This window comes from Muscardinus avellanarius, assembly GCF_963383645.1.
Source record: "Muscardinus avellanarius genome assembly, chromosome: 2".
In the NCBI taxonomy this organism is placed as follows: domain Eukaryota; kingdom Metazoa; phylum Chordata; class Mammalia; order Rodentia; family Gliridae; genus Muscardinus; species Muscardinus avellanarius.
In genome coordinates, this window is record NC_137787.1 from 91,250,417 (window position 1) to 91,262,672 (window position 12,256).

General features: G+C 34.6%; 1 protein-coding gene across 8 annotated transcripts in view; it reads left to right on the forward strand.

Moving 5' to 3' along the window:
* The window catches only part of GTDC1 (glycosyltransferase like domain containing 1), a gene marked incomplete at both ends in the record, with an annotated part of 255,269 nt that extends 247,623 nt beyond the window's left edge, over positions 1-7,646 (forward strand). For 5 of the 8 annotated variants that reach the window (XM_080690317.1, XM_080690320.1, XM_080690318.1 and 2 more), the window contains 3 exons: positions 1,821-1,891; positions 2,594-2,685; positions 7,563-7,646. In XM_080690317.1, the coding sequence (XP_080546443.1) occupies positions 1,821-1,891; positions 2,594-2,685; positions 7,563-7,646 (247 nt within the window). Of the gene's footprint in view, positions 1-1,820; positions 1,892-2,593; positions 2,686-7,562 lie in introns of those variants that run through there. The other 3 variants (XM_080690319.1, XM_080690323.1, XM_080690322.1) reach the window with 2 other exon arrangements.
* Between the last annotated feature and the right edge of the window lie 4,610 nt (positions 7,647-12,256).

Below are 12,256 nucleotides of genomic sequence, written 5' to 3' on the forward strand. Positions count from 1 at the left end.
GTTTATAATAAGATTTAGCATTTTAACAAGTCAAAAATATAACCAAACGATGGTGGCTGTTTCTTGATGAATTAGAAATATAACCATGAATAAGATAATTTACAAGTAAAAGTTGAACTCCCAAATTGATGAATTTTTTTCTTCCTAAATCAAATAATGCTATTCTTATCTTACAATGCAGTGTTTTAATTAGCAGAGGTTTTTTGGAAATGGCATACATACTCATGCAGTGACTCAAAATGTAAGCTGGCCTGTGATTTTCTTTCGGGGAACAGAATACTCTAATTCATTTCCATTATTAAAAAGCAGATAACATGTGCACTTTCTGAAATGTCTGTGACTTCACTCTTTTGATTTTATGCAATTATAGGAGAATGTTCATATGCATTTGCTTTTTGGTTGGCACAGCATTTTAAAACCGAATGTCTTCAGATAAAGTGCATATTTTCCTTTGGTTCATGAAGGATATCATGGGTTTATATACGCAAAACTTTTCTTAGCATTTTACACCACAGTGCAATAGAACATGTAGCTGTGCTTACAATAAGAATTTTATGCTTTACCCTAGGTATGGCCAGAAAAATAGTAGTTTGGATTCTGAGGCTGATAATTGTTAACTAGAACCTGTGTGTTATCTTGTAACTTCTATCAGTTCTCAGGCAAAACTTTGAACTCGGTATTTTTCCAAAATTTGCATCTCAAAGTAAATACTTTCCCTTTACACTAATTTCAGCTTAACATAATAAAATAGGGAAAACATCATCCACTTAAAAACAGCTTAAATTGCGTGTACTTTGTCACTGTAAATAAACAAGGTAAACATTGACATGACTTCAAATTATTCTTGGACTGAAAAAAATCTGCAGTTCAAAATAAATTCTGCCTTTGGTCAACATTTTGGATGCAATTCAAAGTTTCTCATAAAATAAACATATTTTAAAGAGTGTTTTGAATTTCACTGCATAATTTCTAGCCAACAGAAATGACAGTGCTATCTTTAAAGTTTACTATATGTCAGATCAATAGCCATTATGCGGACCTAACACAACCAGGGAGAGGGCAGTACCTTCTCCCTGCTTAACCCTTGCCACTGTGATATGGAGAAAACTTCCTAAAGGTTGTCCATGAGGAAATCGTCTCACAAAGTGAAACTTCCATGTTTGTTTAATAAGAAAAGGATTCCTTCCTGATAAAATATAGAAGGTGAGCTTTTTGGTCAAAAAGCAAGATGTTCATTAAAGTGATCTTCGTGGAAGTTTTTCAACAAAGGGAAAAGTTTTACGTTCTAAATAATAACAAACTGCTTCAAAGCATGAGCTTAAAATGAAAATACTCCATCACAACAGATTGTAAATTTTTTCTGCTGTTTTTTAAAGTGCCTCGATCATTTCTACGGCTTTCATGCTAAAGTTTAGTATTTGCTATTTTACTTAAATATTTTTTGAAAAATGAACATTCTGAGGCTTTGCAGTATTATTAAGAAAAGCTGTCCATACTTTACCATGTTGTTACATGTGTTTATCTGCTGATTATAAAATGTGTTAAACAGTATTTTAAAAACAAAAAAAATGCAGCACTGCGCTTTGATTAATTCAGTGAACAAAACATATGCTGTTGGTTCTGTTCTATGAAATTCATATATGATCAATAAAATCTTTTAAAAGAGCAACTATGGCTTTTGGGATTGTACTGCCGACCGTGTTTCTTGTCCCAGTTAACTCTGGGCTTATACTGTTAACTTAGACTAACAAAACCACTTTCTGGCCATGGTGATAATGTCTTTTTAATGTATTCTTACCCTCTTTCTAAAATTTCTTTAGGTTGGAAGCCGTGTGTTGTGGTTGTTACCCGCTTTGTCCCAAAGATTTGGTTTATCCCGAAATATTTCCAGGTAGCTGCTTTAATGAGCTTTTGTCTTTGTTGTGATTTAATACATGATTCATGCTAAATTAGAAAGTTTGAAAATAAACTTAGGCAGGAGCATTGTTTATTTGGCAAGTCAACATGTTAGTGTTAAGGAAAATTTTATGTGTTTTAATACATTAGAGTAAGCTTATATTTACCATCTGTTCTTTTAAGATAACAAAAAACAAGTTTTCAAATAGCATTCTTCATTGTTAGCATACACATCCCATAATGATGGATTTTTATAAGCAGGTCAGTGTTGCTGCAATTGCTTACAGATTTTTTTAATGATATACACAGAGAAAAAAATCAAGGACTGAGAGTCACACCAAATTATTTAAACAATTGACTAGTTAATAATATGCAACTGTTATACAGGGTACACAAGGCTATAGTCCCAGTTTCTTGAAAAAAATTCTCATCACTAAATATATCACATATGCATTGTGTTACATTAGAATAATGTATTTTAATCACCCAAAGGAGATGTCTAAACACCACAACTACACAGTCTTATTTAGTATTAAACATCCTTGTGAGCTGAGGTAACCTTATAAAATCATGCTTAAATAATGTAAAACACGAGGCGGCACAGAGCAATATGCATTTTTAATTAGTAAAGTGACTAATATCGAGTGTGTGCTTTGAGGTTTTTGTTTCATTAAAAATGTATCTGTTTTTCCTGCAGCTGAATATCTGTATTCTACACCTGAACAGCTTTCAAAAAGGCTCCAGAATTTCTGCAAGAGACCAGATATTATAAGAAAACATCTCTATAAGGTAGTTATTGAGAAGAGATTTACATGGTATAAATGCCATATTGAAGTACAAAGAAAAATCTTTAAAAAAAACATTTAATTAACATACTAATGTTTAAAGGAAACATGCTAGGGAGGGATATTAGTTGTTACACTAACAAGGATTAATTAAACTGGATGCCAGTTGTATTAACCTAGGTCTTATGAAATACGTGCGCTTAGTGCACGGTACATGTTTTTTTTTAATTTATTGTTTTCTAAGATGACTGTCCTTTACATTTAGCCCCAAGAGGCTTATAAAAATGAACCTGGATTAATGTAACTCATTAGTTTAAAAGGAAGTAAAGGAAAGATTCTTCAATTATACTAATGAGGATAGGCCTTTCTTCTCATCATAACGAAATCTTTCGCCCTCAAAAATTCAGGTGAATGACATTAGTGAAGTTTGGTGTTCATTTTTTAACTTCCTTAAAGATGACTTTCCCTTGTCCAGTTTAGTAACATAAAAACCCTCAGTTTAGAATTAAGAGTGTCTGTCTCATCTCAGAATAGCAAAGGGAAAAATATATTTATTTATTTATTTATTTATTTTTGTTTATATATATGGAACCAGCATCGTTCAGCACCCTCATTCATTATCTTTTTTCACTTCCTTGAATCAAGAATTTTATATTGCTGAGATAACAACACAAAGAGGCCCTACTAAAAGTCTAAGTAATTGAAGTAGGATAAATCTGCTTTATGAGTTTTGAAGGTGGCTCTAGGCCATGAGTAATATACCTTTTTATATTCTTTGAATGTAGTATCATCATTTTACATAAATTCAGGATAGTTTGCAATCTAGCAGTTTTATAATCTGGCATATTTTAATTTTCCTATGTTAATATATAACCAGCGACATGCAATACAGTTGTGTGCCTTTTTTCTCTCCCTTTGTCATGGCCTAAAATACATATTTACATAGTGATACATCAAAACATGACTTTGTTTCTCCAGGAAACAGTTAAACTTCAAGAAAAAGAGAGAGCACCAAAAATGCAATTTACCACCCAATTTCAAGCTCATTATCTTTCATTGTCTATTAACTTGGCAATGGTTCAGAAGGTAGCTCATAATAGTTTAAAATGCTGACTGCACAGTTCTGGCTCCAGCATCACTCCTGGAGACACTACTGTTGTGTCGTACACATGCGAAGCTTCACGGAGAAGACCGGCCTCCAAGGCTTTCCCCCGGATTTCTTCATTTTTAAAGTTCAGTAGCAGTTTTGTTTGCATAGAATACTAACAGAATAGCTTCCTGTGTGATAGACTGTCAAAATATGTGGATTATGAAAACTGAGGAAACAGAAGTATTAGTACAAATGGATTCATTATCTGTATGTGATACAAACCTATTTTCAGTGAGTTCACAGTAAAATTACTGAATTTTTTTCCCTTGGGGTGAAATTTTGGTGAGGTATTTACCAGGGTATTTCTGCCTTTAAAATCTATCGTTTTTAATGTTGTTTCAGGTCGGGCCCTATTAACCCTGTTTTTCTACATCTGTGAATTTTTAACCGTTTCAAACGTACGTTACTGCAACAAGTTGTCTCTGGTTAGAAAAGAAAGCAGATCTCCAGATGAAATATTTTAATACAGTTATTTCTATAACGTAGTTAAAATTATTTATTTTACAACTTCTAGAAAAAAATCTTAAAGAATGTTAGCTTAGTGGCATGCTGTCAGTAAAATAAAATCTTTCCTCATATAGCTTAAAAAGCAAACCAAACCTGCAGTGTCACTTGAGTTATTTATTACATGTTAGTTTGTACATATACAAAAATCCTTCATCTCAAAGTTTTATAAGTTAGTAATTCAGGATATAAATATTTATAAAAAGTTATATATATGATTCATTTTAACTACTTTATCATGATTTTTATTATTAATCTATAATACACTTTAATATGTATTCTCACTTGTAGATCTTGTGATGTATTGTGTCTAAAATTTTATCTCAATTTTTTAAAACTCAAATTATAAGTAATCAAAACTTTATGATCAATTATTAAAAATAACTGGCATTCTGCAAGGCATGGAGTTATAAATCATAGGAAGGAACAAAGATGTAGTTTATTATAATATGACTTAGATCCCAAATTGAAAAAAGAATGCCTTCTACAGCTAAAATAAATTATGATAATTTTTACCTTATATTTCATAAATATACACATTTTGGGATGATATTTGCTTTCACTAAAAACTAGAGAATTATTTCCTCAAAGGCAGCTTTTTACTTCCTTTTCTTTGCCATTGGGAAAGGATCTTTTGTGTGTTCTATGAAGAGAATAGAGGTGTGTTTTTTTCCTTAAGATTTATCCCATTGGGCAGTACTGTTTTGGTTTTATAAAACATATGTTTCTAAGATCTAAAAGGATAGAATGTCACAGAATTCCTTAATTTGTTCCTTTTATATTTTTACACCTTACTTTTTTGTTGTTAAAAGTTTACATTTTAAAATCATTTTGACTTCTTATCATATAGAGTTCACTTTAGGATAGGGTTTTTCATATGGATTCACACTTAGAAATTTAATGACTGGAATAAGGCTACTAACACTTGGCTTTCTTCTCATATGAGACATTATACTTTCAATATGAGTGAGAGTTTGAGGGCTATAACTTGAAGCAGGATTTTGAAACAGAATGCTGGTAACTGAAAAGCAGAAACAGAATTTACTTTTTTTCTTAAAGTGACTCTTTCTACTGCAGAACTCTGTGTTCATGACTTTTCCCCTGAAATGATTTCAGGCCTGCAATACTTAAATCCCCCATATGCAGGCAAGTGTATACTCTGTCTCTCTTATACAAGCATGTGTGCACGTGCACATACACACATACATTCTAAGATTTTTTTCATGGAATCTTTAGGGAAATTCATTCATATAAAATTAAATGTTTCTTAATAGTTTAAAAAATTTTGAAACATTTTCATAATTTAAAAAAGGTAAAACTACTTCTGAAAAATGTATACACATGGTTTGGATGTTAAATATAACTTTCTTGTAATGTTGGGACAAATTCTTCTCTAGGTCAAGCAGATGCACTGACCATAAACTTCCACAGGGAAAAAAAAAAAAAGAGGTTTCACTTCATCTATAATAGGAAGCTCTTTCAGAATTCAAAGCCTAACTTGAACACAAGTTTTTAGAAGAAATCATAAAATAAGCCAAGCATTGGGTTTTTATGCTAACGATTGGTCCCCCTTTCTAACCCAAGCAAGTTTGTACCATGAAGTTTGATTTTTTTCCCCTCATTTTTACTATGTGATTTCACATGTCGAAAATTTCCTACAGTAGTTTGAGGTCAGTACTTCATGCTTTAAGAGAATATCTGATGGCTTTATTGTTAAATGCTTAAAAAAAAATTTCAGGTACTTCCTTGTTACCAGTATTGAAAATAGAACAAGAAGATCCATTGTGATCTGGTAGATCTACTTGGACCAACAGAAGAGACCTTCATTCTTGTCCTATTTCTCATTTACTTTTATTAACAAATTGGGCGATATTCTGTGTGTGTGTGTGTGTGTGTGTGTGTGTGTGTGTGTGAGAGAGAGAGAGAGAGAGAGAGAGAGAGAGAGAGAGAGAGAGAGAGATCTTTTGAGAGTGTAGTTTTGTAAAGGATTTTGAGATGATGGCTGCTGATTATTAGGATTTTTTTCTTTAAGTTTTTCAATATTCAGGCAACCTTTATAATCTGAAGTTATTTGGAGAGAGACAAATTTTCAAATTTCTGCCTAAAACTAATTCCTTACAACGATTAAGTTTATAATTCCCTCTCCATGCCCAGAAAACCCATTTGTGGTTGTCTTAATTATGTCAGGCTACATCCATTCGAACCACAGCCAAGCCACTTTAAGTTCCCTTCAAGAGACAGGTCACTTTAGAGTCCCCTTTTAATTTGAGCTTATACTCTAGATGTGAAAAAGGTGTTCCTTGCTGTTATTAACACCCTTCCAAAGTCATTATTTTTTTTAAAAAATTAAAACTTAAACATTTGTGATATTTTAAGAAGTTCTAAATCTTTCAACTGCACCCGTACAGTTTAACAAACCCTCCGTCTCAAACTGAGAACAAAACTGAGGGAAAAAAAACTGTGATTTTTTTCTCTCTCCCCGACCCTATCCTCCCTTCCTTTTTCACTTCCCCCCTCAATTTTATTTGTTTTGCTTTTCTTTTGATTTACCAAAACAATATAAAAAGAAGAAACCTTTAGCACAATAGATATGCTCTGACCAAGTGGGGATCAGTTAGAGGTTTGCCTTTCTTTCTCCTCATTTGTAGCCTGGCTATAGGTGATTTTTTGGCCTCTATATGATTCATGGGCAAATCTGGAAGAATTAGTTTTTTTTTTTTTCATCATAATTGCATTTCTCCCGTGAGGTACTGTTATAATGAAATAATGAATGTAAACCTATTTGGAAACATGAAGCACTTTATAAAGTCTATATAATAGTAAGGACATTTGTCTTCTGTCTTCAGTTAAAAGTAAAATTTGCATTAGCAAAAACATGCTTTAAGAGTGTTATGTACCTTGTGTTTATACAAGTTAAAAGTTGGATGATAAACTTCTAATAGCTGTCATCCATTAACATAAACTGGGAGATACGTATGCAGCAGAATATGCCCATTTGGGGGGGCGGTATTTTTCTCCTATGATTAGAAATACGGTGACACTTTAAACCAATCAGAAACTGGCATTTCCTAAAGTGATGGAACTTAAGGACTATATACTTAGTGGCTTTTGAAATATAATTGACATAAGTGATGCGAGTCTGCAGTATGAATTTTCAGCCTTCTCTGGTGCTGCAGACGTTAACGCTTCTTCGTTGCTTTCCCTTCTCTCCTTCCCTTTTGCTGCAGGGTGAAACGGCTTCATTTTCCTGGGCAGTCCTACGTGGTAAATTCAGGTCTCTTCTTACAACAGAATCTAGGGAAGATTTGTGACAGATGGGGCTAAGTCACAAACTTGCAGCCTAAGGCAGAATCTGAAGAACTTTCCAGAGTGTGCCCATATTTACCTGATCAGAGAGAAAAGAAAATCTGCAGAGGAAGCCGAGCCTGGCTGCTTGTCATAGCTGACACAGAGCCATCTGCCACAAACCTGTGGCGGCTTCAGATCTCCAATCCCTGCCACCACCCCAACTCAAATTAAATACAGATTCCTAGAGACGTTATGATGGTTACACATGTCCTCGGCATCACATGTAGGAGACTGTTCAAAAAAAATATGTGGCCTGTTGTATAACCGCACTCATGTATCCCATATGTGGTGCCACATTGGATTTCCGGTTGAATCCGTTTTTATCCTTTGTACTGGATGACATGGTGCCTGAATTCTTTCTTTTCGCCGACACGATGGCAGCCAAACTGCAGCTTCAAACGCTCGCACTTGGCTGGGTTTCTACCTAGGTTGCCAGGTTATCATCGGAGCCTTCTTGTGTCCTCAGAGGGCCACGGGGCCTGAAAGGAAGATCAGAATGCCACCCGACTAATTGGGCAGCCATCTCCAAATTATTCGTGGGCAGAGGGCTGCTTTAGCACTTTTCTTTTAGCAAATTAATGACTCTCTGGCACAGGAGTTTTTAAGTGAAGGTATTAATAAGAGGTCTGGCAGGTATTCCCATGATTCACAGAGTTACATTTGCATTTAATTAATCTTACAGAAAGTTGCAAGATAAACAGCTGTAATTTGGACAAACATGGCAGATACAGTCAGTGGAGCTATCTCGCCCATAAAATGAACACAAAGATACTTGTTTTAATTCTTTTCCAGGAATAAGTATAGGGAAATGAAAATACTTCTAACAAAACCAGGAATCTTGATGCAAATATCCTTCAGAAATATTTTTACCCAGCTACAAATGTAATCTTTTCAAGATAAATCACTTAAGATTCCAATAGTCAAGCTGCTGTATTTGTTGATGTCTAGATGTTTTGAACGGCTAGATTGTAAAATAAATTTTTAATAGAGTGCCCACTGCAATTTTAATTAGCATATTCATTTAGGTGTAAGTGTGTACATCTATCTGTATGTTTCTCGCAGAACATTTTTCTACTGTCAGAGACTACAAATACAATTGTTTCTTTTTCGGATGAACAAGGATCTGTTTTGCAAATGTTTGTAAGATATTATGACATTTCCAAGATTTTCTTTGCATTCTGGAAAGCAGGAGGTAAACATTTGTAGTCATTAAGGTAAAGTCTGTTGATAAACCATCTTCTGTTTACTGACAGGTAAATTGTAACTTTCTGAGCTTTTGAAACAAGTAACTTATATACACCACAGAGTGAGGAATAGCCAGGGAAAGGTGGCTAGACTGGCTCTCTGGTATCTAGAAGGACTGAGTGTCCAGTAAGCATCAGAGATGGAACAAAAAGTGGTGCAGAAATCCAATAAAGCCCATTTGACAGGTAGCAAAATCGAAAGCAGGAAATAGATCAAGCGAGCGGAGCCACATACAGCCCTCCAGATAGTGGGAGGCTTGTAGATCAAAGAAAGCAGGAGTTTGGAGTCCATAAGGCCTGGGGATTTCAAAACTGGAAAGGTAAGAAGCAGAAACAACAAGCTCCGTCTTTAAACAGAGACATCCAGTGTGAACGCTGCAGTCTGTGAAGGGCACCACACCACCGGCGTCCAGGCCTAGCCTATGGGGAGTCATTGAACAAATGACGTCCTCACTCATAAAACAAAGGGTTCAGGAACTCTTTCAGAAGTGCCTTCCGGTCTAGGTCTGTGGAACCTGGCAAGTTCCACAGGAGAGCAAAACGAAAGATACAAATATGAATAAGAAGTTCATAGACACTTCTCTCAGGCAAGATTATAATTTATACCCTCTATTGAAATAAAACAGGAAAAAGATGCTGCCTGCCAGATGACATCTTCTCAGGACAATGAAAATCTCATAGTGAAAAATGGTGCTTCCCTTTACTATGCTTCTCCATCCCGAAAATAGTGGGCTCACATTTTATGGTGAATATGATCTCAGGTGCACAACAACTACCACATATGTTTTCTCACTAACTGGTGGGGCAAATATAAATATATATATATATATATATATATATATATATATATATGTGTGTGTGTGTGTGTGTGTGTGTGTGTAATTATATATTTATATATATTTTGGAAAGTATATCCAATAGTTTTCTGATTTGGGTAATATTTCTTAATATTCAAAGTTACCTGTATATGGTTTTTTTCTCATACCTATAAAATCAAGTCCAGTTTGTCTTTATCTGTGCCCATCATTTCTTCCAGGCTAAAAATTCACATTAAAGTTGTCACTTATGGAAATTGTGCTGTCAGATTTGGTATTTGTGCATCTAAGCAATGTTTATAAATGGTACTGAACACTTAAAAAGATGGAGCTATATGTGTATGTATGTGAAATGTGTATGTGTGTTTACTTCTCTGCATTCATTAATTAATATATTATTAAAGTCAGTGGAGAACTGGGAATACAAGATGACATTAATTCCCATTTCCCTTACTTTTATGAGAGAGACCAAACAGCCCCATTATTTCTTGTTCCAAACATGTATTTTAAAAAATTTTGTCTTTCTCATTTTAACATTCAATTCTACTACTTTTATTCTTTTAAAATAAATCATTAAGCTGGGTATGGTGATACAGTCTTATAATTCCAGCACTTGGGAAGCTGAGACAGGAGGATCACAAGGTTTGAGACCAGCCTCAGCAACTTAGCACAGCCTCCACAACTTAGTGAGAACCTGTTTAAAAAAAAAAAAATTTTTTTTTTTTTTTTTTTTTTGCCGGGCATGGTGGTGCACGCTTGTAATCCCCACGCTTGGGAGGCTGAGACAGGAGGATCACACAGGTTCTAAGCCAGCCTCAGCTACTTAGTGAGGCTCTCAGCAACTTAGTGAGACCCTGTTTCCAAATAAAAATATAAAATAGGTCTGGGAGTATAGCCCGGAGGTAGAAAGCCTCTGGGTTCCACCCCCAGTACCACCAAAACAAAACAAAAAAAAAATTTTTTTTCAGTACTGGGGATGGAACCCATGAGCATTCTACCTCCGAGCTACACCCCCAGCCGTAATTTTTATTCTTTATTTTTGAAACGGTCTCACTAGGGCATCACTAAGTAGCTGAGGCTGTCCGCAAACTGTGATTCTCCAGTCTCGTGTTTCAAAATTTAAAATAATAAAATAGGGTTGGGGGTTTAGCTCAGAAGTAGAATGCCCCTGGGTTCAATCCCCAATACCAAAATTAATCAATCAATCAATCACTAAGCCAATTTAATTTTAAATTTGCCTATCATCAAGATTTTGATATGATGTTTAGAATGCTGTCCTAAATTTACTCTGTGTTTCTATAATAAATAACATGACACCTAGTTCCTATATTCCCTGTTTGTGCAATGCTGATTAAAAACCTTCCTTGAAATGTTCCTGGTTTAATAAGTAGCCTCCGAATATAGTTAATTTCAGGTGTCCTGCTCTTCGTCTCAATTCTTCAGACATGCCACATAAAGATGGCAGCAGAATCCGTAAGTCAAATGGAGACCTTTAGCCATAGAGAGCTGCATAGATTTTAACACCTTGAAATGCATCTGGAAGCAAAGATTGCATTTTCTGTTGTAGGTGTTAATTATATTTGATATTTTTAAAAGTAAAATCTGTTTTTGAGAAAGCATCTGCTCCCAGAAATATTATGAGCCACAAAAGAAAACTCATTTACGTCTCAAGATATTTTCTATGGGAGAAATAATCAGTCTTCAAATGCACATGCCCACCCTGTTCTTTAACGTTAACATATTTTATGATTCTTGCTTTTCAACAGACTATTGACAAGTATTGCCCCAACTGCTTTTCTTTTTCACTGGAAAACTGGTTAATATTTACCATCAGGTCTTGCATTTAACATTGAGGATAGACTATTATAAGACACTGACTTCAACCTACTTCATTTTAAAATTTGAATTGAGTTACAGGACAACAAAGGATTCGATAACATGCCCTCTTTTCAAAGATATTATTAAAATGCAACTGAAAAAGTTTTTAAAATGCAAGCAATTCTACCTGCTTCTCTACATCATGTACACATATGCTTAAAATGTTACAAACGAAAGATGAAGTGGAGTGAAAGATTTCAGAGGAGTGATGGAAAGAACAGGACATACCAGTGAGGAGAGATAAATTAACTGTACGATTAACGATCTGTTTCTTAAAGTTAGGTCATGCTACATAAAGGCTTATTATTGCTCATTACTTTATGGCCTTTTACATAGTTTAAATGTTATTATTGGATATACCTTTTGGTAGGAGCTATAAATACTTTGGGTATCATGTAGTTTTGCTACCCAGCTATCCTTAACATTTCTTGCCTGTCTAAACTATTCATGGAGTCAGGAAAACATTTCCTTCATACGATAACAATAGCTTCTCTAAGTGCCAGTTTCTGCGTGAAGACTTCCCTGTACTTACCAAGAGCCAAAGATTTTGCCTCAACCCCAAACTGGAGACAGCCAGACTTGACTATCCATAGATGCCTTTTTGGTGAGATGTTCTTCATCCATTTCTAACTAATA